Source organism: Ailuropoda melanoleuca, chromosome 19 (assembly GCF_002007445.2).
Source record: "Ailuropoda melanoleuca isolate Jingjing chromosome 19, ASM200744v2, whole genome shotgun sequence".
NCBI classification, from domain to species: domain Eukaryota; kingdom Metazoa; phylum Chordata; class Mammalia; order Carnivora; family Ursidae; genus Ailuropoda; species Ailuropoda melanoleuca.
In genome coordinates this window covers 27,415,983-27,437,887 of record NC_048236.1, presented here as the reverse complement: position 1 = coordinate 27,437,887, position 21,905 = coordinate 27,415,983, and the positions used below count along the sequence as shown (strand labels likewise).

At 44.2% G+C, this 21,905-nt stretch overlaps 1 protein-coding gene across 1 annotated transcript in view; it reads left to right on the top strand.

Moving 5' to 3' along the window:
- Positions 1-21,905, top strand: part of IMPG1 (interphotoreceptor matrix proteoglycan 1) — a 126,208-nt gene that overhangs the window by 100,377 nt on the left and 3,926 nt on the right. The window contains exons 14-15 of the mRNA XM_002923921.4: positions 716-935; positions 18,097-18,292. Of these exons, the coding sequence (XP_002923967.2) occupies positions 716-935; positions 18,097-18,292 (416 nt within the window). The remainder of the gene's footprint in view (positions 1-715; positions 936-18,096; positions 18,293-21,905) is intronic.

The following is a 21,905-nucleotide window of genomic DNA, read 5'->3' as shown; positions in this document are numbered from 1 at the left end:
TGGGAATCTGAAGCCCTTGGGCGTGCTTCTGAGATTATTAAATCACGATTTGGAAAAGGTCCTTAGGGAACCACTTTTTCTTCTTCCTCACAATTCAGGTAAGGGCACTGAGGTACAATACAATGGATAAATGTTTTGATGAAGGTCACACAGCTAGCTGGGAACAGTTCCAGGACTGACACCCAAGTCCCCTGACAGCCAGTTCCCTGCTGTTTCCACTGTGCAGCATGTCCTACATAGACAGACAAGCTGATGTGTAAGCTGTTACTTCAATAGGTCATTTCAAGTGGTTGCTTTCAAATAGATGTCCCATTGATACAGGCCTCGGTCAGCCTGCTCCTGGGCTCAGTTTGGAGCATGTTTTTATTTGCTTGGATTTTTTTTTTTTTAATAACTGAAACTGGCATCCCTGCTTTGCTGATAACATTGGCCTAGATTTTTAAAAATCCTCTGTTCTCCCAATTCATCATAAAGAAAATCACTGCCCATCCATCTCAATACGCAAAAGGAAAGGTGGAAATGTGGGACATAATCACTGCAAATAGATCATAAAATAGTCGTGTTCTGGTCTCACATTAAATCCAAACACAAAAATAAAAATAATCAAAAAGGAACTGAAATTTATCCCTCAGATAATGAGAAGTGAGTATAATGGAATTAGCAGCCGCTGAGCGCTTAGAACACAGTTAAGAGTAAACCATCTTTTATTTTGCAGCTGGTTCCATACCTACGCTCCAATCTTACAGGATTTAAGCAACTTGAAATACTTAACTTCAGAAATGGGAGTGTGATCGTGAATAGCAAAATGAGGTTTGCTAAGTCGGTGCCCTATAACCTCACCAAGGCTGTGCAGGGGGTCTTGGAGGATTTTCGTTCTGCTGCAGCCCAACGACTTGACCTAGAGATAGACAGTTACTCTCTCGACGTTGAACCAGGTAAAAAATCCAACCCAGAAAATTGTGGGAGTTTTTTGGTTTTGTGTCTCTGTTTAGCAAACGGTTCAACTTTGAGGTCACAAAAATCAAATTAAAATCCCACTTGTTAAAAAACGTTTTGGAAGCTAATGGATCACCTTAGTAGAAAGGTAGGGTCCTAAACCATGCAGGTTAAGGTTTTCCTACACCAAAAAGCAGAGAACAAGCACACCTCATGCTTCACAATCTGGGAGCTTTAATTTCCCCCTCAGAACACAACTTTTGCTTTTTAAGAGATTGTTTCTGTTGTTGTTGTTGTTGTTGTTGTTGTTTAATGTTCCCCACAGCTAAGCTAATTTGCATTCTGCAAGAAGTCAGAAGCACTTTCTTAGCTTACTGCAACAACCTGGAGCGTTTCTGCCTAAGGAACCTTCCAGCCATAGTGAACTACCAGAACTGCCTCCTAATAACACAATTCAGGATGAAGCTGAAACAGTGTCCTGAGGAAAGAAAACTAATCATTAGACCAAAATCCAAACCTGGGGGGAAAAGCCACTGTACCATCACCAAAGAAAGAAATAATGTCCCTTTCCATTTGTACACCCTAAATCAGCTTCCGTGTGCAGGTTAAAACAGCGAAGTGTTAGATGTGAAGAAAACTTTTAAAGATAACGGGGGTTTGCCCAAAGCTACATGATAGAAAGCAAATATTCGTTCTGATAATAAAATGTACTGTGTGTACCACTGTAGCCAGGTACGCCCAAATTAGGAACGGTTGCCACCATTACTTTCAAAATTCTGTTTTCTAACCAATAAAGGAAGATTTTTAAATTCCCCGGAGTACAGAGGGGCAAGGCTGCGAATCTACTGCCAGCCGACCTCCTGGTCAGGTTCGAAACAAAGCTTCCTAATTGGCTGTGAATTAGTGAAGGGAATCTTTAACATCCGCTCTGGCTTGCTGTGGACTAACAACAGAGGCAGAGGGAAAAGGCCTCGGGCATATGCAAACAAAAAGGCTCAGTGGGGAGACACTTATCTTTGCCAGAGTAGAACTTCGAGCAACTTTAAGATAATTGCCTTGCTTTTCAGTAAACAGGATCATTAAAAAGACAGATCACCCTCAGGCACTAAGTCTGGGAGTGCCTACCTCTGAACAGGGGCAGCGAAGAAAGCCCTGAGGACCCCCTAAGAAATCAAAGACCTCCTAAATGCTAGTAATATACTGCCTCTTCCCCCTGAAAACCACCTCAGAACTGAGAAGGAACCAGGGGTGCCTGCCAGTTAGAATTGGGAGACCAATTTCTTCAGTCAATTGGAAGTAATGAACAGGGATGTGTACAGAACTTGGAAAGCGGGGCGCCTGGGTGGCACAGCGGTTAAGCGTCTGCCTTCAGCTCAGGGCGTGATCCTGGAGTTATGGGATCGAGCCCCACATCAGGCTCTTCTGCTATGAGCCTGCTTCTTCCTCTCCCACTCCCCCTGCTTGTGTTCCCTCTCTCGCTGGCTGTCTCTATCTCTGTCGAGTAAATAAATAAAATCTTTAAAAAAAAAAAAAAAAAAGAACTTGGAAAGCATAACAGAGGTGAGGTCCAATCTCGTTCCTTCCTTCCTCCTTTGTAGAGCTGACAGTTGACTTAGAGACCCATCCAACAACATGAGCAGGTCAGCGTCAGGAGCCAAGTGGAGACGGGGGAGAACTCAGGTGTGCTACCGTGGAGATGGGCTTCTGGATGCGGGTGCCACTTAAGTAGTGCCTTAGAAAGGCAGCAGGAAGCTAGTGGCGCCTTGCCAGGGGTGCGGAGGGGACCCTAGGGATGTTGGATGGAAACACAGCATAGCAATGACTTTGGAGGGCCATAGTCCTGAATATGAGTCCAATGCGCTAACAGCAGCGCTCAGTTTCCACAACTGGAAAACAGAGATAGTAACCAGTTGTGAGGATAATGTTTGCAACACCCAGCATACCACTGGACACATCGTAGTCGACTAAGGAATATTGGTAGTTAGTATTGTAACATTGTCATTATTAACTTGATTAGTAATTTGTGATTTGCACAGGGTACCAGTGAGAACAGTAAGCAGCACCCTGACAAGGTATTTGTGTGGAGGCTGGAACTGAAATTATGCTTCTTTCCTGGTACCAGTTTGGCTATGTAGCTTTTCCTCTAAGAAGCCAAAAGCATCTGAAATGAGATGCTGTTAACTTTGGTTTCAGCCCCTGCTGGAGCCAAATTTATACAGAGCTATCCCAGAAATGCCTTGGTACTGTGGGGTACATGGGCAATTTATTCTTCTAATGGTAGAACAAGGGAAGCCAGAGTACATGGGACACCTGGGACACTACCATATGCTATTTCTTACTAAATACTTAGAGAATGAGAAAAATCTGAATTTCTGATACATTAAAAACTCACAGAATAATGGATGGATGGAAGGATGGATGGATGGATGGATGGATGGATGGATGGTTGGGTGGGTGGAAGAGGTCTGCCAAAAAATGCCTGTAGTGAACCTGCTAGGACATAAGTAAAGCCTGAACCAAAGGATTTGAGGACAGCAGAATTAGAAAGCCAAATAAGAATTTTATAAAAATTAAAAATACATAACAATGTAACTTTACAAATTCCCGTATATTAGTCAAAATGGATAAGTTCAGTACCTAAAGGGCTCCTATTTACTGGGAAAGGCCACTGTGCCGAGCTGCCCCCAAAAGCATTCCTTCCAATCAACAGGGGTGAGGGGGGGAAAGGAAGAGGGTATGAACAGTCAGGGAGTAGAGGTGAGCTTCTCACCGCCCACTAGAGATCCTGGTTTAGTTATTTCCCCAAAGGCAAAGGGAAAACTCCCCCAAGTAACCAGCAAGTGGTTGATTATCAGACCTTGACCATCTTCTACATGCTTAATCCAAAACAATAAGCGTTCTTCCACCGTCATCTCGCACATTAATACCCGAAAGTCGGTCCCTGCCCAAAAGATCTTGCGGGATGGCCAAAGAGGGATACTTTAGAATGATCAGACCTCTGCCTATTTCATTCAAAAAGACTGCATAAGGAGCACTTTCTGATATGCGACATTTAGCTGCAAATTTTTGTGAGTTTGCGAATCACTGAGGCATTATGAAGGCAGCACTGAATTTTCCTTTAAGTCCCATTTTATTGAGACCTAGTGTCTGAAGGCAAGAGAGAATTTAAGCCTAGGGATTAATGTAGAGAATTCTCGTCCCTCTGGGCTGGTCTCCGACAGTGAGACAGCCTGTGGCAGTTGGTGGTGGCAAGAGCTCAGCAGCCACCAAGACAGCCAGTACCATTAAAAAAAAAAAAATTCAATGACACTTGGCAAGATGGCAGGGAAGACTTTATTCAAGGAGGACCATCTCGATGGATGTAGTGACCCCCCGCAGGGGGTCTTGACATGGAGGGAGTGGACTTAGCTCCAAGTACAGCATGGGCAAGTGGGAATTTATAGCCAAAGAGCAGGGTGGAGGGCAGCAGATGGAACTTACTGAGAAGAAATTCTTCTTGCTAAAATTGGACAATGAAGAGGGGAACGCTGAAGCTCGAAAGCGGAGGCCGAGTTGAGAATTTCAGCGGAGCCTGAGAGGAGGTTGGTCCAGGAGACACTTGGTCAGCACCAGAGCTGGAGAAGAGGCAGGATGCCAGCCACACGAGCCGGGGCCGCCGTGCCAGCTGCCACTGGAGGGCGGAGGCTGCAGAGGAGGGAGAGGTGGCACCAAGAGCCAGCAGCCATCCGGCACCCCCTCTGACGACAGACCCGCACACCCCCACCTCATCCTCACACTAACCACAGCTCCTCCTCCCTGTTCACATCCTGTTTCAATCCAGGGAGGGACGGCCCCAAGCCTAAAACACTCACAACCATTGCACCCCAACAGAGGCAATGAACTTCTTAACATCCATTAATCTGCTTATCGCCTAAAACTTCTTGAACCTGAATTGTAAAACACTCAACAAACAAACAAACAAACAAAACTCTATGGTTACAGTAAAGTGTTTCTAGCATGAGTTCTCCTGTGTAATTTTAGTTTGGGGGACTATGCACAATATTAGTATTGTGATCATAGAAAAAATGGATGTCTAGATTTTAAAACAAACTGAGGGGACAAATGCAGATGATTTTCAATAGTTTTCTTCCTTTTTCTTTTTCTTTAATCTAGAATATGAGAGCTATTTTGCTCCTAGGTTTTCAGTGTGACTAACTGATCCAGATTTTCTCCTTTTGGTGGTATATTGGAGTGTGAGCTGTCATGGTGATTGACAGGCAAGCTGATTAAAATGTCCTCCTAGTACAACGAACCAGTGCAACCAACTGATCACGTTGCCTATCAGGTCCCTGGACCGCAAATGAAGATAATTACTTCAGGTTCCTGAAGAACAGGGACTCGAATTCCAATTTACACAGCCCCTACATGGCTCTATTGCTGGTGTAGTCTTTTTCTAGCGTCTAAGGCTTGGGCTGATGTATGGCAGTGCCCATCCCCCAGCACGTAATAAAAGAGGTCTGAGGGGTACTTAGAATCAAAATCCCAGGTAATTCCAGAAGGTCATCTAGCAAATACAAGAAACCTCCCTGATTCATGTTGATCTTGCCAGTGCTTGCTTGAACTCATTGGTACTGGCCCAATCTGTTGAGAAAACTCTCCCTGAAAGAGAATTAAAAGGGGAAAACTTAAGAGAGAAAAGAGACGGCTGTGGGAAGTACCGTGTGCCAGGAATAAATANTGTGGAAAGTACCGTGTGCCTCCGTAGCTTTGTCTCTAGGAGAGAATCCCAAGAATCTATGTTTGGAAAGCAGAGAGGGCATCCTATAATGTTAAACTTTTCCCAACCAGGATGGCCAAATACAGCAACACTTACCATGTGTCTCACCCCTTGCCCTTCCCTCACCACCTTTTTGGGAGAAACAGGAGATCAGAAGCAGGCTGCACGACCCCGGAGGCTCTCCTGCCTCATGTCCAGTGTTGCCCAGGCCTGGCAGCCACCAGCCCTAGTCATCCCCTCCTCGCCCAACCCTTAGCAAAGAATAACCCTTAAAATGTGAAAAACATAATTTTCATACAAATAAGTAGTGAGCGTATATCAAAGTTTTATTTCACTCCTTAATAAGGGAATCACTAGGATGACAAATCTGGTCTAAAGGCCCTGGAAATGGGAATTCTGTACAGCCAGAAAACAAAGCAGAGTGACGAAATAAGGATGTCATGCTAAATAGGACACAGAAATTAGCACCACTTTGTCTTATGCATTTTCTATACAATAACTCCTAACTGTTTCGAGTTGTGAAACACCCTCACCAAGAGCAAACGGTAAATCAGACAAAGTTGCTGCATTTTAGGGGTCAGCAAAGTGTGCCATCAAGGGCCAGATAGTAAATATTTGGCTCTGTGAGCCAAAAGGCAAAATCGAGGATATTATGTAGGTACTTATATAACCATTTAAAAACTAAAAACTCTTCTTAGCTTACAGACCGGAAAAAAATGCAGGCAGCCGGCTGGGTTGGCCCACAGATGATCCCTATTTGCTAGACGGGGGCTTATTAGTGCGCTAGCATGAATTTGAAGGTTAGTGTGGTCCACGTTTCTCTTTATTTCCAATTGTTGGTTGGTTTTTCTTAAACCACCAGAGTCTTAATCCCTCTGTCCCTTATCTTTGCTGTTACAGAAAAGTTAGACAGATAGATGATCATGCAATCATGATTGGGTCCCTGTTCATTCATATATTAGGTAAGTAGGGATTATCTGCTACCCATCAGGCACTATTACAGGCACTAGAACCCAGTGGATCCCTGCCCTCAAGCAGCTAAATACTGATCAGCCAGGAGAAATAGATATATACGCGAAGAACTATAATCAAGTCCACTAAATACAATAATCAGGATATGAACAGAAATATTATGATACACAAAAGAGAGAGCAATTAATTCTAGAGGCCAGGGGATGTTATGGCAGGCTTTCTCGAAGGATGGCGCTGTCAGGTGTGTGCTACCTTGCAAAGAAGGGCCCCAGCAGAGAAGGGTGGGGCCGGGCTCCTCCAAGAAAGGCAGGAGGAAGTTGGAGAGACTTCTGGAAGTTTCAGGGTACTTCAGTTATTTCTCTGTGATAGCAGCTTTGGACACAAAGTAGGGAAAGAAGGTCGCTCAGCCTGGAAGGGAAAGGCACACTGAGCCAGTGCATTTGAAGCCAGGTTGTCTAAAAGCCCCTGTTCAATTTCTTTTCTTTCTTTCTTTTTTATTTTTTTATGACTGTGGTTTTTTACAGTTTACACTGTAATAAAATTTCTAAAACTCATAAAGTCTTCAAACTAAGTACCAAACAGTCCTTAAAGTATTCTTTACCAAAAAATTACAAAATAAAAACATACAGTTTGGGGGCACCTGCTTGGCTTAGTCAGTTGAGCTCTGGACTCGATTTCAGATCAGATTATGATCTCAGGGTCCTGGGATCAAGCCCCACATCGGGCTCCCCACTGAGCGTGGAGCCTGATCAAGATTCTCTCTTTCACTCTCCCTCTGCCCCTCCACCTGGCCTCACATGCACATGCATGCCCTCTCTCTCAAAAAAAATAAATAAAAATATATACATATATATATATAATTCATCATTCCTTAAATACTGCAGATTTTGAAAACACTTAGTAAAAAATATAGGTAATTACAAAAGCTACATAGATTAATTCATTTAAGTTTTTTAATTCAAAAATGAGTAGGCTATCTTAAGGATATAAAAATACTCCTAAAATGATTTTGGGGAAACCAGTTTTACAGAAATGGATGTTCGGTGAACTGATTCCTGTCCTATGAAGTAGGTGTCTAGAGGCCAGAGGCCAGTGCAGAAAATACACATTTGGGAAACCTTGGTTGAAACCAGAGAATAACTGAAAAAATAGCCCAGGGCAAGGTGTAGGGCAGGAGAAAAGGAGAACTGGGACTGAATCTCTGAGGAACCCCAACACTTTATGGGGAATAGAAAGATTGTCATTGAAAGGAGCCAAAGATGGTGTTGCAGAAGCCAGGAAGAGAGAAGAGCAGGAGAGACAGGCATTCAGCTATTTCAGCACCTGTGAGTGAACAATGGGTAGAGGTCATTTAAGCTGACAGTTCAGGGGTGCCTGGGTGATTCAGACAGTTAAGCAACCGCCTTCGGCTCAGGTCCTGATCCTGGGGTCCTGGGATCGAGCCCCACACTGGGCTCCCTGCTCAGCGGGGAGCCTGCTTCTCTCTCTCTCCCTCTGCCTCTCCCCCAGCTTGTGCGCTCTCTCTCGCTCTCTCTCGTTCATTCTCTCTCTCTCAAATAAATAAATAAAATCTTAAAAAAAAAAAAAGCTAACAGTCCAGAGGTCACTAGAACCCTTCCCAAAAGCAATCTAGCAGAGTGGCAAGAGTAGAGGTGAGATCTTAGTGAGGTTGGAATGAAGTAGAAAATGAGACATGGCCTGTTCCCCTCCTATCTTAAAACTTAGAGCAAGGCTCCTATCCTCCCACAGAGACTGGGAAACGGGGTGCTATCTTTTTTGATGGTTACATTTCAAAGGAATGGCTCCTAGGTCCTTGTGGAAGACAGTCTTGAGTTGTAATACTGGCAAGAAGCTTTCAAGAAGATTGACATCTCAAAGGAGCAGAGAATGAATTTACAATGACAAGTTTTGTAAACTAGCTACTCTAAGAAAAGGGAAGTCAGGGGTCTAGAGTTAGTCAAGCTGAGGGGAAGGTTAAGGCAGTTGTCCTCAGAGGATTTAGCAATTCTTTTCTATGCCCTACAGACCATTTATTTAATTCTATTTGCAAAATTTGAAACAAAATCCAATCAAGTCTTTTTCATTTGTTTTCTTCTGGCCTAAGGTCAGGGTGGAAATGTAGTTTGTGGTAGTAACGCTGGGAGGGGAAAATATTATTCCATTGTTACTTTTAGACTAAAGAGACGAGCAGAAATGTTGAAACTTCTCATGAGATTTCTAGAGAGTATCATTCCGCATTCAAATCAGCATCTGAGTTCCTGGGTGTGTCTCTAAGTGAGGGCCAGTCATCAATTAGGCCAAATAACATCTGCAGAGGCACAGACACGTAGGAGAAGTGACAGTGTTATCACTGTGTGTGGTTGCCATTCAGCTTTTGAAAACAACCCAAATAAATGAATCTATGATATAGAAAGTATAAACCAATGTTAGAACTATCTGTGATTTATCAACTGAAAAACCAAATAAATCACAGCTTGCTCAGGATTCTGCCAGCATCCTGGCAACTAGAGTCGTCTTTCATTTAGGCTGCTCTGAAAATTCTTTAGAAGCATGTAGGGCCTTTGTGCCAGTCAGCTGTGCAGGTTGAAGATTTCAAAAATGCGAAACTGCACATACTTATTCTAACTCACTCTCTCCTTGAATTCCTAAGAAGTCTCCTCAAAAATGGGCAGATTTCAAGGCTGGTAAACGGTGAACATTGAAATTAATTACAGTCTGGCGTCCAGGATGCTTCCAGCCAGAGCAAACCCATTTTCTCGGGAAAGTTGCATAATGTGAAAGACTCCCATTTAGTTGCCAGCTCTGAAAAGGTGGTAGATGTCACTTACCACAACAGTGACAATAAAAACAGTAACAGCTATTATTAATTGACACTATTTTTAATCTTAATAAATAACTACACAAAGTAGGTGCTTCTCCCCATTACACAGTCAGAAAAGCTGTGTCTCAGAAAAGTGTGAGTAACTTACCTTTTACTTGTCACACAATCACCAAGGGCTACAGCTGGAGCTCAATGGCAATTCTGTGTGCTTTCTTCAAGTCTGTCTACTGCCTCTTTATAGTCTTTTTTTTTTTAATTTTATTTATTTATTTTTGAGAGAGAGAGCACAAGCAGAGGGAGGGGCAGAGGGAGAAGCAGGCCCCCCTCTAAAGAGGGAGCCCGATGCGGGACTCGATCCAAGGATCCCGGGATCGTGACCTAAGCCAAAGGCAGACGCTTAACCGACTGGGCCACCCAGGCATCCTATAAAGAGTCTTATCAACCCTCCTACTGGGTATACAAAGGTTGTTTAACCTATTTAGAAAAAGTGACAGCACACTTAAGTTTAATTAATCTTAAATGAATTGTTAGATTTCATATTTCACCAAGTGAAATCTCCTATAATATTTTGTTATATTCTTAGAATGCCAAAAAAAAAGAAAGAAAAGGAAAAAGTTCACTTTCAGAAACAAAAGTCCTGAACTTCTTAATGTCCCCTTCATATGCACTATTGGCTCTGCTAGGAGTGTCCCTTCAGAGCTGAGGTGCCTGCGGGAATTCTCCTTCCAGGAGACTCTTGCAGCCTCTGCCCCCGCCCTCCGTCCTCCGTCTCTGGCCCCGTCTCTTGTGTTTCCACTGCTGCTGCCCCGTGCTTCCTGGGATGCCATCATGGGGATTTTCTGTTAACACATGCTTCCATGAGGGAACCCCAGTATTGCCTGCACCTCCAGGTACCTTTAGCCCTCTCCAGAATTTCAACCCGGGCCCTCCTTCCACACATGAGCCACTGCATGGAGCTTCCCTCATGGAACCCCTGAAAGCAGAGCAAGCCTGGAAGCCTGGGCTTCCTCCCACAGCCTCTGCTCTCGGAGCTCTCCCTCCACCAGCTGGTCCTGGGACACTCCGGTCCTCACGCCGATGCACCCAAAACACCCTATAATGACCGAAGCAGAAATAATTCTTGAGTCTCAGCCAGGGCAAGATGTGTAAGGGCATTCACACATCCGTTCATAGAAGAGTTTCTGAGAGCCTAATATAAGTTTGTGGTTCCTAGAGCCTAAGTTTGTGGTTCCTGTTCTTGAGAACAGTGGATAATTAAAATGAAACCCAAAGTTTTCACATTACATGTCCCTTTAACCCAGAAGGAACTCCCGCTAGTAACCTACTCAATTCCACAAACGTGTGTTAAGCTCCAGCCACATGTACGGTGCTGTGCCCCGTGCTCTCTAGCACTGAATGTTATTCTCACCCTAACCCTACCCTTCAGCTGTAAGCCATAAGCACAACATGTTTTGGCCGATAATAAAATAATAAAACAATGAAACATTAAATTATAGATTTTTTTTTAAAGTTCTTTTGATCCCCGAATTCCATCAGCAGTTCTGGAGGTATGTGTCCTGTTCAAGCTCCAGCTCTGTGGTTCCCGCAGGACGCTTAGAATGGGAGATTGATACTTGAGCTGCAGGGACATGAGTGATCATCTGGTTTAAATAACCCATTTTATAGAAAGGCCGAGGGAGGCTAAAGGTGCTGACCTACTTTCCCAAGGCCGCAGACCGTTGCTGGGATTGTCCTCCACGCAGGGCACTTTCCTGGAGGCCCCAGCGCTGACAGCCCCGCCCCGCTGAGCGGACTCACTCCCCTCTGCTGGTGCGGCAAATCCCGGAATGTTCTCAGATTTGGGAAAACAAACCACACGGGCCAGTGTGGAAGGTGAGGTCCCTGCATTATAGCTCAGAGGAGCCCTCGGGAGAGCCAGATTTATACAAATTACTGACTGCTGAGCACCAAACGTATTACGGTAACATTCACATCTTGAGAAGGAAATAGACTACCAGTGATGCATTAAGATTTTGTGGGCTCTAGGCCTTTCATGAATATTAATAAAAATATTAACATTAATTAATAAAAATACTTAAAATTAGGGGTGCCTGGGTGACTAGTCAGTTCCACCCAGGTCTCTTGGTTTCCGCTCAGGTCATGATCTCAGGGTTGCGAGATGGAGCCCCAAGACCGGGCCCCATGCTCAGGCAATCTGCTTGAGACTCCCTCTGCCTCTCCTTCTGCCGCTCATGATCTCTCTCTCTCTCTCTCTCTCTCTAAAATAAATTTTAAAAATCTTTAAAATAAATAAAAACAGAAATACTTAAAATTATATCTTATGACTGTGTTGGTATAGAGATGAATACCCAACGTGGATTATATTGGGTTTTTTTTTCCTGATTTTAAAGAATTTAAAACACTTTCTTGAGCACTTAAGAGTGCCCTGCAGATTACCAGTAATTAGGACGGGTACGTTTGTCATTCATTCTCTGATGCTCTCGGCGAAGAAATGACCCCTCAGCTCCTGCCCACCAATGAAACTGAGACCTCAAAGCCTTGGCTATGAGTTGGGAGGAGAGGGAGAGATGGCACTAAGGCCTCCCCCAATCCCCTCCCCCTAGGCAGCGGCAGGTGCGCTCACTTGCGGGTTTACTCCCCCGCCACCCGTGGGAAATCTAGCCACTGCGTCCAGGTGTGAGCCTTGATGACGCTGGGCGCTAGGGCGCGGAGGGCCCGCTGCCTCGGAACTCCTAACTCTGCCTGTTGGGAACGGGAAAGATGATCCAGGAGTTTCCAGCACCCTCCCCCAGCCGTCGAGGCCCGACCTGTCGAGGTAATCACGCAGTACTAATGGCTCTATCAGCCGTCCCCTGGAGCTCCTTCCGCCACCGCGCGAATCCCTTCCAGACTTCTCTTCCCTCCGCCAGTGCGCACCGCACGGTGGTTTTTAAGAAGGCAGAAAGCAGTTGGGGCTCTTAAAACTGCATCCCTTAATCTGGTCCTTCTTCTTTTGCTATTGCGCGCCATCTAGCGAACACTCGGTTTCATCACACTGAAACGGGCTGCTGGAGGGGGAGGACAGGCGTCCCTGAAAACGACCTAACAGGTCCTCAGCGCAGGCCAGCCCAGGGGAAGCCTGGTTTCAGCCAAACTGAGCTGAAGTCTTGCCTTAGAACGGGACCCTATCAAAGGAGATGCTTCACTTCCTGTCCAACACGTGAGTGTTGCCCCAGAGCGCAAGAGAAGGGCATAATGAAATTATAAAGAACGATAAAGAAGAGGGCAGAAAGGCAATCAATCAATATACAGCCCCAAGGTTGGGGGTAAGTGATAGGACCGTCTGCTCTATGTGGGAAAGGGGCGCCGTGCAATGAACTGGAGTTGGTGATTCGTGCTCGGGAGACCCTCAGAGGTCTGAGAGACTAGAGAGTCTTTTTTCAGGCCTGACAAGCATGACAAGAAGCTTGAGAACGACAGTTTGGGACCATCAGGGAGCTATGAATTTATAAACTGCTTGTTGACCAAGACCATCATCTTTTTAATGTTAACTGTAAAATTCCTCAAAGTGTTCCCTGCAGTCAAGGAACATTTATTTAAATGGTTTTTATCACATGAGGAAGAGCTAAGGGACGTCCTTCCTCAGTCAGCCAGTTGGGAATGCTTTTCAGGACCTTTGGCATAGAGATAAAAGACATTATATAAGCAAATCAGGGCAGAAACTGATACATAAAATGTGCTTTCGCTGGACATCTCGGAACGATCCTCATATTTCCAAGCCCCACATAGCAGCTCACTTTCTTCAAGCCGTGTGCATTGCTGCTGCATCGGAGCAACAGGAACGAGCGTGGAGTCGCCGTTGTGTCAGACTACTTCTCTAAGCAAACATTCTGCCTAACGAAGGAGCTGTGGCAGCCAGTGGTTTTGAGCTTTTGTTTAGTTAAGCGAGCCTTTGTTCAAAGGAAAGCATTTGTGGAAGTCTGATACGTAAACGGGTAAGAGTGAAGGTGCTGGCATGTTTGTGCCTCCCCCCGCCCCACCATCCCTTGTTGGCCCCTTGCACCCTAAGCGATCTCCTGGAAACCCCATATTGGAAAACCGCTAGAATGATGTCAAAAGCTGACATGTGGATGCTAATCTAAGGTTGTATGTACTTGCTAAAATGGACTTTGGTTTTCTCGTTTATGAAAATGAGGTCAGTGATACCTACTCTGGAAGGTGGTTGTGACTATTAATAAAGACATGTTTGAAGTGCCCAGCACACTGCCAAGCACAGATGGCCCTCAATAAACGCGAGCTCCCTGTTCATACAAATAGCTGTCATTGCACTCCTGGTGCAGCTGGAGGTTCCAGAGCGGGATCTCTAAGGCTACGTCAGGGCAAGGCCTGAAATGGAACGACATTAATGCTTTGACTACCTCCAGAATCCACATGGGAAGCTAAGGATGAGGCCAGGACCTCTTGGTGCCAGGATGGACCTGGAACTTTCCCACCGGCTGCAAATGAGCGGCTCCTGACCCAGCTCTACACACTAAGGCCACGTGCCCTGGGCTGTCTCTACACTGAGACTGTCAGATTGGCTGCATAGAAGCGCTGCCTAAGTACGTTCAGGACAGAAGATTAATTCATTTGCCAGCAAGCAATTATTGTAATCCCAGAGGCTACCCGAAACATAGTAGATGTTTGGTGGGTGTGGCAAGGCTCATGAAGAAACCTCTCTATCGTGCCATAAAAATAATGTGCTCAAAGAGGGCTTAAGCAAATCCAGGAAGCTAAGGCAATTCTAGACCAACTAGTCTATGTACCAGTCGTGAGGACTTCACTTCTTCAAATCCACACACAACTTGATTATGACTTGAAAGTACTCTCCTAGAAGATGGCATTCAGCTGTACTCTTCCTAATCAACTACTGATCTCAAGTGTCTTTGTCTTCCCTCTTTCCAAGCTACAGACTGTTCAGGGCATTGCAGGTTGTTGCTACATAATGTTTACATAATGTATGGACCAAATCAAGAGCAGAGAGGGGCAAGTTCAGACTGATTTTGTGCAAATTTTGTTTTGTGCAAAGCCCTGGGGATGTATGAAGGAGGAGGCAAATAGTCATATGGCCTTCAGTGTCTGGTGAATGAGTCCATCATTCTAAGGAGAAATGTCTTTGGGATATGACAAAGAAAGAAAACGATAACATGATAGGGAAAGCTTCACTTCAGAAGTTTCTACTAAACTTTCATCCGTTGTACAGTCTCTTCTGAGGGGCCTCCCCCTCCTCATGATCAGTTCTCAGTCTTCGCCTGAAGCCCGAAGTTGTAGGTGCCCCTTCAAGATCGGTGTGCAAGCAGAGGGCCATCAACGCACCTAGCAAAGTGTTTTTGAAGTATAATAATGGAAGCAGGACGGGCTGCTTCACAAGTTAAATTTCTAAATATGATCTCTTCTGTGAACGATTCTAATGAACGGCAACTGCCTTTTCAGGCCTGGTCCCACAGCTCCCCCTCCTGGCTCTTCCCTTCCCTGGCGCTGCCCGTCCCGCAGAGGACCCGCCCAAACAGCCTTGGGTTTTGCAACTCAACTTCTGAGTCAGCGTCATCTGCAAAGTGAGCAAATTTCTGCGAAGTTTCGAAGATACTTTTCAGTTCTAACATTGTATCTAAAATGTAAAACTTTATATAAGGATAAAATTAAAATCTAAAGCAATTAGTTGGTCTGAAATTCTTAGTGCTGAAGATTTTGAAGGGCCAAGTCGATATTTGTTGCAACAATGAATGCTGACTTAGTACCCAGGAAAGTGTACCCAGCAAACACACAGCAAACAAAAACCAAGCTCGTCCTGAATAAATAACATGGGGAAAGCATGTTATCTATAAACTAGGTGCTTTTGTTCTTCAAATATATCTGGTCCAGGGCCCCCGCATGTGGATAAATTTATTTCTCCAATGTTGCCTTATTGTGTTCTGTTCGGCTTTACTGGTGCCTAGACTACGCCTGGCTGGGCTGAAGGAAATGACAGTAAAACAGTAATATTTTTTTTAATGGGAAACTCATTTGGTTATCACACACGTACTGTTACTCTTTAGGGGGGTGGAATCTGTGCATTCCGTCAGCTTTCCTAGTTAATGTATTTCTCCGCTGCAGAGAGAAGGAAGTGGAGCTCCGACTATTCCCCCCTGACTTCCGTTATCAAGACTACAAGTCTTGAGTGTAAGGTTGCTGACAGCTGTTATTTATTAAACCAAGCCCTGGCTATGAATCGGCTGGGTTGTCGGGGTAAATTTGAATCATTTTCTAAACAGCGATAAGGATCCCGTAACATGGCCAGCTTTAGGAACTTTCAAGCAGAGGAAGCCAGTTCACATTAGTCAGGCCTGCTTGCCCTTAAGGGACCCTCATGCTGCAGAGAAATACAACTCATGTGAAGTCTTTTAGCAGGTCTACCTGCTGGGAGGCCCAAACACGGGTTTTCCAGGCCCTGCTCTTGCCCCACGCTGGGGCTCGTTGTGCTAATCTCCCTCCCTATCATTTCTGCCACCACTAGGAGGCGCTGGATTGGGGCAGTGAGTAAGGGTTCATGGAATTCTCATCCCACGCCGTGTCCCCCAGTGGCCCTATGCAGAGCTTCTGTGGGCAGCAAACGTGGCAAAGCCGCTGACTATGTTCTCCACTTGAATATTCACAATAGACATTAGCTTATTAATGACCCTAAGAAATTTAAAAGTAAGAAGAGAAGGGGATAAGTTTGGAGGGAAGTGAAAGAAAGAGAAACAACGGAAAGAGAGAGAAACCTGTTACGTTTATTTCACCCTGCATTTGGGGGGGGGCGCTTATTTAGCCACCAATCTCTTCTTAGTATAAAACCTATTAAGTCCTGCTGAATTAGAGTTCGGCAAATGTTCCCACTTGGGAAATGTGGAAACAGATGATCACTCGAAATCATCCTTCTTCTGACAGTGCTATTTACATATCTTCTGATGAGACCTTTCTCACCCAGAAATCCTCCACAGCTTTCCCTTGCCTATAGAGTTCAAATTCCTTAGCATGGCCTTCAAGACCTACCATGATTTGGCCTTAACTTATCTTTCCAGTCTTGGTTCCCTTCCTTCCTGTCCATGAGTATCTGCTACCTCCAAAGTGGGCCTCCCGGGCTGTCTCTTCTCATATCTGTTGCTTTCCCACCTCTGTGTCTCATGGTGCTGGGTCCAGTTGGATGCCTTTCATAGTCTTTGCAGTACAAATGCCCTCGCTTCAAATAAATGAAACAATGACCTCTTCTCTAACTTATATTTAGAGCTCATCTTTAGAGCTCTTATACTAGACAAGTCACTGGGCTTTTCATATAGGAATATCTGTCTGTATTTCTTACCTTCCCCTAGGCTTCTTGGAAAAGCAGCTTTATTCATGGCTACCTGTGCCCTACTCCTTGCACAGAATAGGTTCTTATTGAAAGAATGATCTGAAGGATAAATGACCACGGTGATTCAACAGGAATCTCTTCCAGGGCAGATAGAACAACAGCCTGAGTACCAGAGGCCTGTTCTGGTTCTGCCATCAGCATGTGGGGGCTCAGACCATTCGCTCTCTGCCTGAGAACTCAGTGTGCTCACCTATAAAAACAGGGTAAAGGGGCGCCTGGGTGGCTCAGTCGGTTAAGCATCTGCCTTCGGCTCAGGTCATGATCCCAGGGTCCTGGGATCGAGCCCTGCGTCTAGTTCCCTGCTTAGCGGGGAGTCTGCTTCTCCCTCTCTCTCTGCCCTTCACCTCCACTGGTGCTGGCGTGCTCTCTCTCTCAAATAAATAAATAAAATCTTAAATTTAAAAAAAAAGGGGGGATAGCTGGCAGGGGCCACAGGCCTCCTAGAGCTAAATATTCTGAGATTCTCTTGATTTATAATCCACTTTACAAAAAATTTGAGACAATGCTACAGAATTTAGAATATTAGAGAACAATCAACACAAAACAACAACAACAAACAAAAACAGAGACTAGAGTTCTATTTGAACTTTAATAGGGGAAAAACGATTAATCCAAAGGAAAGATCTCTAACCTTAGGGCCTGTGGAATCAGCAAGGGTCTAAGAGAAAGACTTTTTAAATGAGGAAATTGTCCTGAGTTCTCAAAACCATCCACGTATATGGCTACTTGACTACTTTATAAGGTATCTTAAATATATACTTTCACAACTCATCTCTGCAGAAAATGCTTACCTTAGAAAACTAGCGAACAAAAAATTTTAATTCTCTAATGCAGCGGTTACCAAAATGTGCTTTCCAGATGCATCAGCATCACCTGAGGCCTCCCTAGAAATACAGATTCTCAGTCACCACTCCAAGCCCTCTGCCTCAGACACTCTGAGGATGGGGCCAGGAGCCTGTGTTGTAACAAGGCCTCTAGTTGGTTCTGAGGCCCAACCAAGTTTGCACATCATTATATTCAGAATAAATATGTTATCACCTGTGTCTATGACTGCAAAGATACAGAAATGTGCATTTCACATTTCACTCCAGTTTGTTATCATTACTGTACAGCCCACTCCGAAATGGAGTGATGTCAAGTATCTTTGGTCTCTAGCCTTTGACTTCTGCCAGTTTCACTGCTCGGGCATCCACGTATTCATTAAAATCTGCCCATCTCTTACAGCCGATCAAGCAGATCCCTGCAAATTCCTGGCCTGCGGTGAATTTGCCGAGTGTGTAAAAAATGAGCAGACGGAGGAAGCAGAGTGTCGCTGCAGACCAGGGCGCGAGAGCCAGGGGCGCCGGCAGCACGGGGACCCAGGCCTCTGTGCCCCCGCGGAGGAATGTGAGGTCATCCAGGGAAAGGGAGCTCCATGCAGGTAGGTCGAGCACAGTCACTTTATAGACCCAGGAATCTGTTATTTTTGCTTTTGAGAAACCAATCATTACAATGAATGCATATGTTCCTTTAAACCCCTGGTTCTCGGTCTCCAGTAAACATCAAAATCTCCCAGAGGAGGACTTCTTAAAACACATGGCCGGGCCCTGCTAAGCTCTTTTTTTTTGCAGTAGGTCTGGGTAGGGCCCAGGTAAGGCTGCTGCTGCCGGTCCAAGGACCACACTTTGAGACCACTTCTCTGGCCTTTCAACAGTGTTTCATTAATAAGGGAAGGGAAAAGAGCCTGTGTTGGCTTCAAGACGAAATACCACATGGTCTCCTACCTTAATTGGTGTTGAGGGGTGTGTAATATTTGTTTTTCCCCTATTTGTAAATATAGCTTTCATCATGAGAAATTTGGAAAATACAGAGAATTATGAGAAAGAAAAATCATGTGATATTCATCACATATTAACAGCTCTTATCTTTTGATGTACATGTTTATACAGAATGTTTACATAGAATTTCCTAAAGCAAAATGGAATCAGACTGGCTTCTTCTTTCATACTCAGCTTTTTTCTACATAGAACATTCCCCCATGTCACTAAATATTTTCTGCACCATCATTTTTAATGATTACGTAGTGGTCTTTTCTACAGACATGATATGTTTAATGAATCCTTAATTTTCAACAGAAAGGTTAAGAGAAGCTCTTAAGAAGAGGGAAAAGGAGGTGAGATATAATCGGCCTTCCTTCACGAACCAGACTTTAGGGCGTAGGTGGTACCGTGAACTATCAGGGAACCCAGAAGCTCCTAACTCTTCTCCAAGTCCTGTGACACCCAGATCAAGTCCACACTGAGCCCTCCACCTGCGGAGGGCTCCTTCCTGAGCCTGTGTCGCCTTTCCCAGTCAAGAGTTCCCAACCACACACGCCTGACCATCTTCTCAGTGGTGATCAGCTTAGATGCACATCTTCAGTAGATCGTCCTGTGTTTGTTTTTACGGTCCTCCTACTCATTCTAGTGGCCACAGTCTCTAATTTCCCACCGGGGAGCTCGTGGCCATCTGCTTACTCCATCAACAAAAAGAGAGATTTAGCCTTTCTCTTCATGAAACATGCTCCTTCAAATTATTAACACTTTAAAGACAACGACTTAACCCAGTGATGGTTAAGAAGCAATATTCTGGAATCAGACAAATAGTGATTAAAATTTTGGTTTAGGGACGCCTGGGTGGCTCAGTCGGTTAAGCGTCTGCCTTCAGCTCAGGTCATGATCCCAGGGTCCTGCGATTAAGCCCCACGTCAAGCTCCCTGCTCAGCGGGCAGTCTGCTTCTCCCTCTGCTATTCCCCCTGCTTGTGCTCTCTCTCTATATTAAATAAATAATCTTTTAAAAAAATTTTGGTTTAGCAATTTACTAATCAAGTGACCTTGGACCAATTACATCTTAAAAATCTCAATTCCCTCATTGGATAATGAGACTAATAAAACCCACCTATTGGGCTACTGCAAAGGGTATATGCAAACGTTTATAAGGCATCTGTACAAAGAACATAAAGCACAACAGCATCCATTCAAGCGAGTGAAGGTTATGATAATGCTGTCATCTTTTCCAAGTTAATCTCAGGATTCTATATGGAATTTGACATTCTGGTTCTAAATTTCCTCTGGAAATGAAAATGTACAACAGAAAATCTTAAAGTACAATGATGGAGAGGTTGCTCTGTAGGATAGCAATACTTAAATTAACACTTAAAACACTAAGACAGACAATAAATACACAGAACAAATATATATAAGCCCCAAATAGACCCTTATAGAGAATTTATTTTAACAAGCACTTTAAATCAGTAGGGAAAGTATGGACTGGTCAATAATCGTTAGAATACAATTGGTCTTCCATTTAGAAAAAAAATAAAATTAGTTTTTTACTGTACACAAATCAATTCTGTAACAAAGATTGAAACCTAAAATGAAAACTTTGAAAGTATGAGGAAAACTATTTTTAAAACCACGTCTATAATCCTGGGCTAAAAAAGCCTTCCCTAATTCAGACACCAATTCTAGATGACATTAAGAAGAGGATTTCCACCTGGAAAAAGTCACCACAAATAAAATTAACATAAATAAAATTAACATATTAACGTAAATAATCAAAATATTTATAGCCTATCATATCATAAAGGTTGAACATTCATAATAATCAGAGCTCCTACACATCAATTAAAGACAAATATGCAAATATTAAAATGGGCCAAGAATACAGAAGTGCGATTCACAGAAGAAATCCAGATGACCAAGAAAACGGAGGAAAAGATGCGTTCAGTCTCACTATAATTAGGGAAATCCAAAAACAATCAAGAGATATCATGTTACTCATGAGTTCGGTAAAAATGTTAATGCCATCCAGTGTGAGTGACGTCAGGGAGAACTGGTTTGATCAAGCATTGCGCCTGGATGAGTAAATCAGAAAAAACCTCTTTCCAAGAAATATTTGTGAGTATCAATAAAATTTTAAATTTGATTCATATACTCTTTTAAGGCAACTATTCCTACAAAAATAGTTGCATTTGTGCACTAAGATACGTTCATAAAAATGCTCAAACATCATTGCTTTGATCGTGAAACAACTGCACAGCGCGTCTGTGGAGAAACAGTGGTCACTCAGGGTGGTGTCGTGGTCACCGCGGAACACAACGGTTAAAAGCAATAACATAGCTCTACTGGAGCTAAAAATAGACATTTTATTAAATGAGAGAAGTAAACTGCAGAATAATAGATCCTGTTTGGGTAATAATTTAATAACAAAACTGTATACTTAGAAGATTATTAGGTTCAACTCTATGGCATTACCATTTTATCGGTAACCAATCACCGAATATTGGCAGTTTTGTATGGTTCACTCAAATACGTAGAGAAAAGCACAGCAAACATGTGGAATGACAGACACTCTCAGCCACTATTCCGGTTAACCATGGAAATGAGTAGAATTGCTCAATGTTAAATGTTAAACCCTGATCTCGGCATGAGGACAAACCCCACTGCGCCCATGAACGCTTCAGACCCGAAGCACAGTGGTGCTGAGGGCCCCCCGGATCCCTGCCACCCACTCCTGTTCCTCACAGATGCCAGCATTTATGTGACTCTACGGTTGACTTATGGGAGGATCAGATGACAGTTTAAGACCTTATCAACCACAGATGAAGACGGTGATTAAGACCAGAGGCTTGGGGCGCCTGGGTGGCACAGCGGTTAAGCGTCTGCCTTCAGCTCAGGGCGTGATCCCAGCGTTATGGGTTCGAGCCCCACAATCAGGCTCCTCCACTGTTGAGCCTGCTTCTTCCTTTCCCACTCCCCCTGCTTGTGTTCCCTCTCTCGCTGGCTGTCTCTATCTCTGTCGAATAAATAAATAAAATCTTTAAAAAAAAAAAAAGACCAGAGGCTTTAGGGGCACCTGGGTGGCACAGCGGTTAAGCGTCTGCCCTCGGCTCAGGGCGTGATCCCGACGTTATGGGATCGAGTCCCACATCAGGCTCCTCTGCTGGGAGTCTGCTTCTTCCTCTCCCACTCCCCCTGCTTGTGTTCCCTCTCTCACTGGCTGTCTCTCTGTC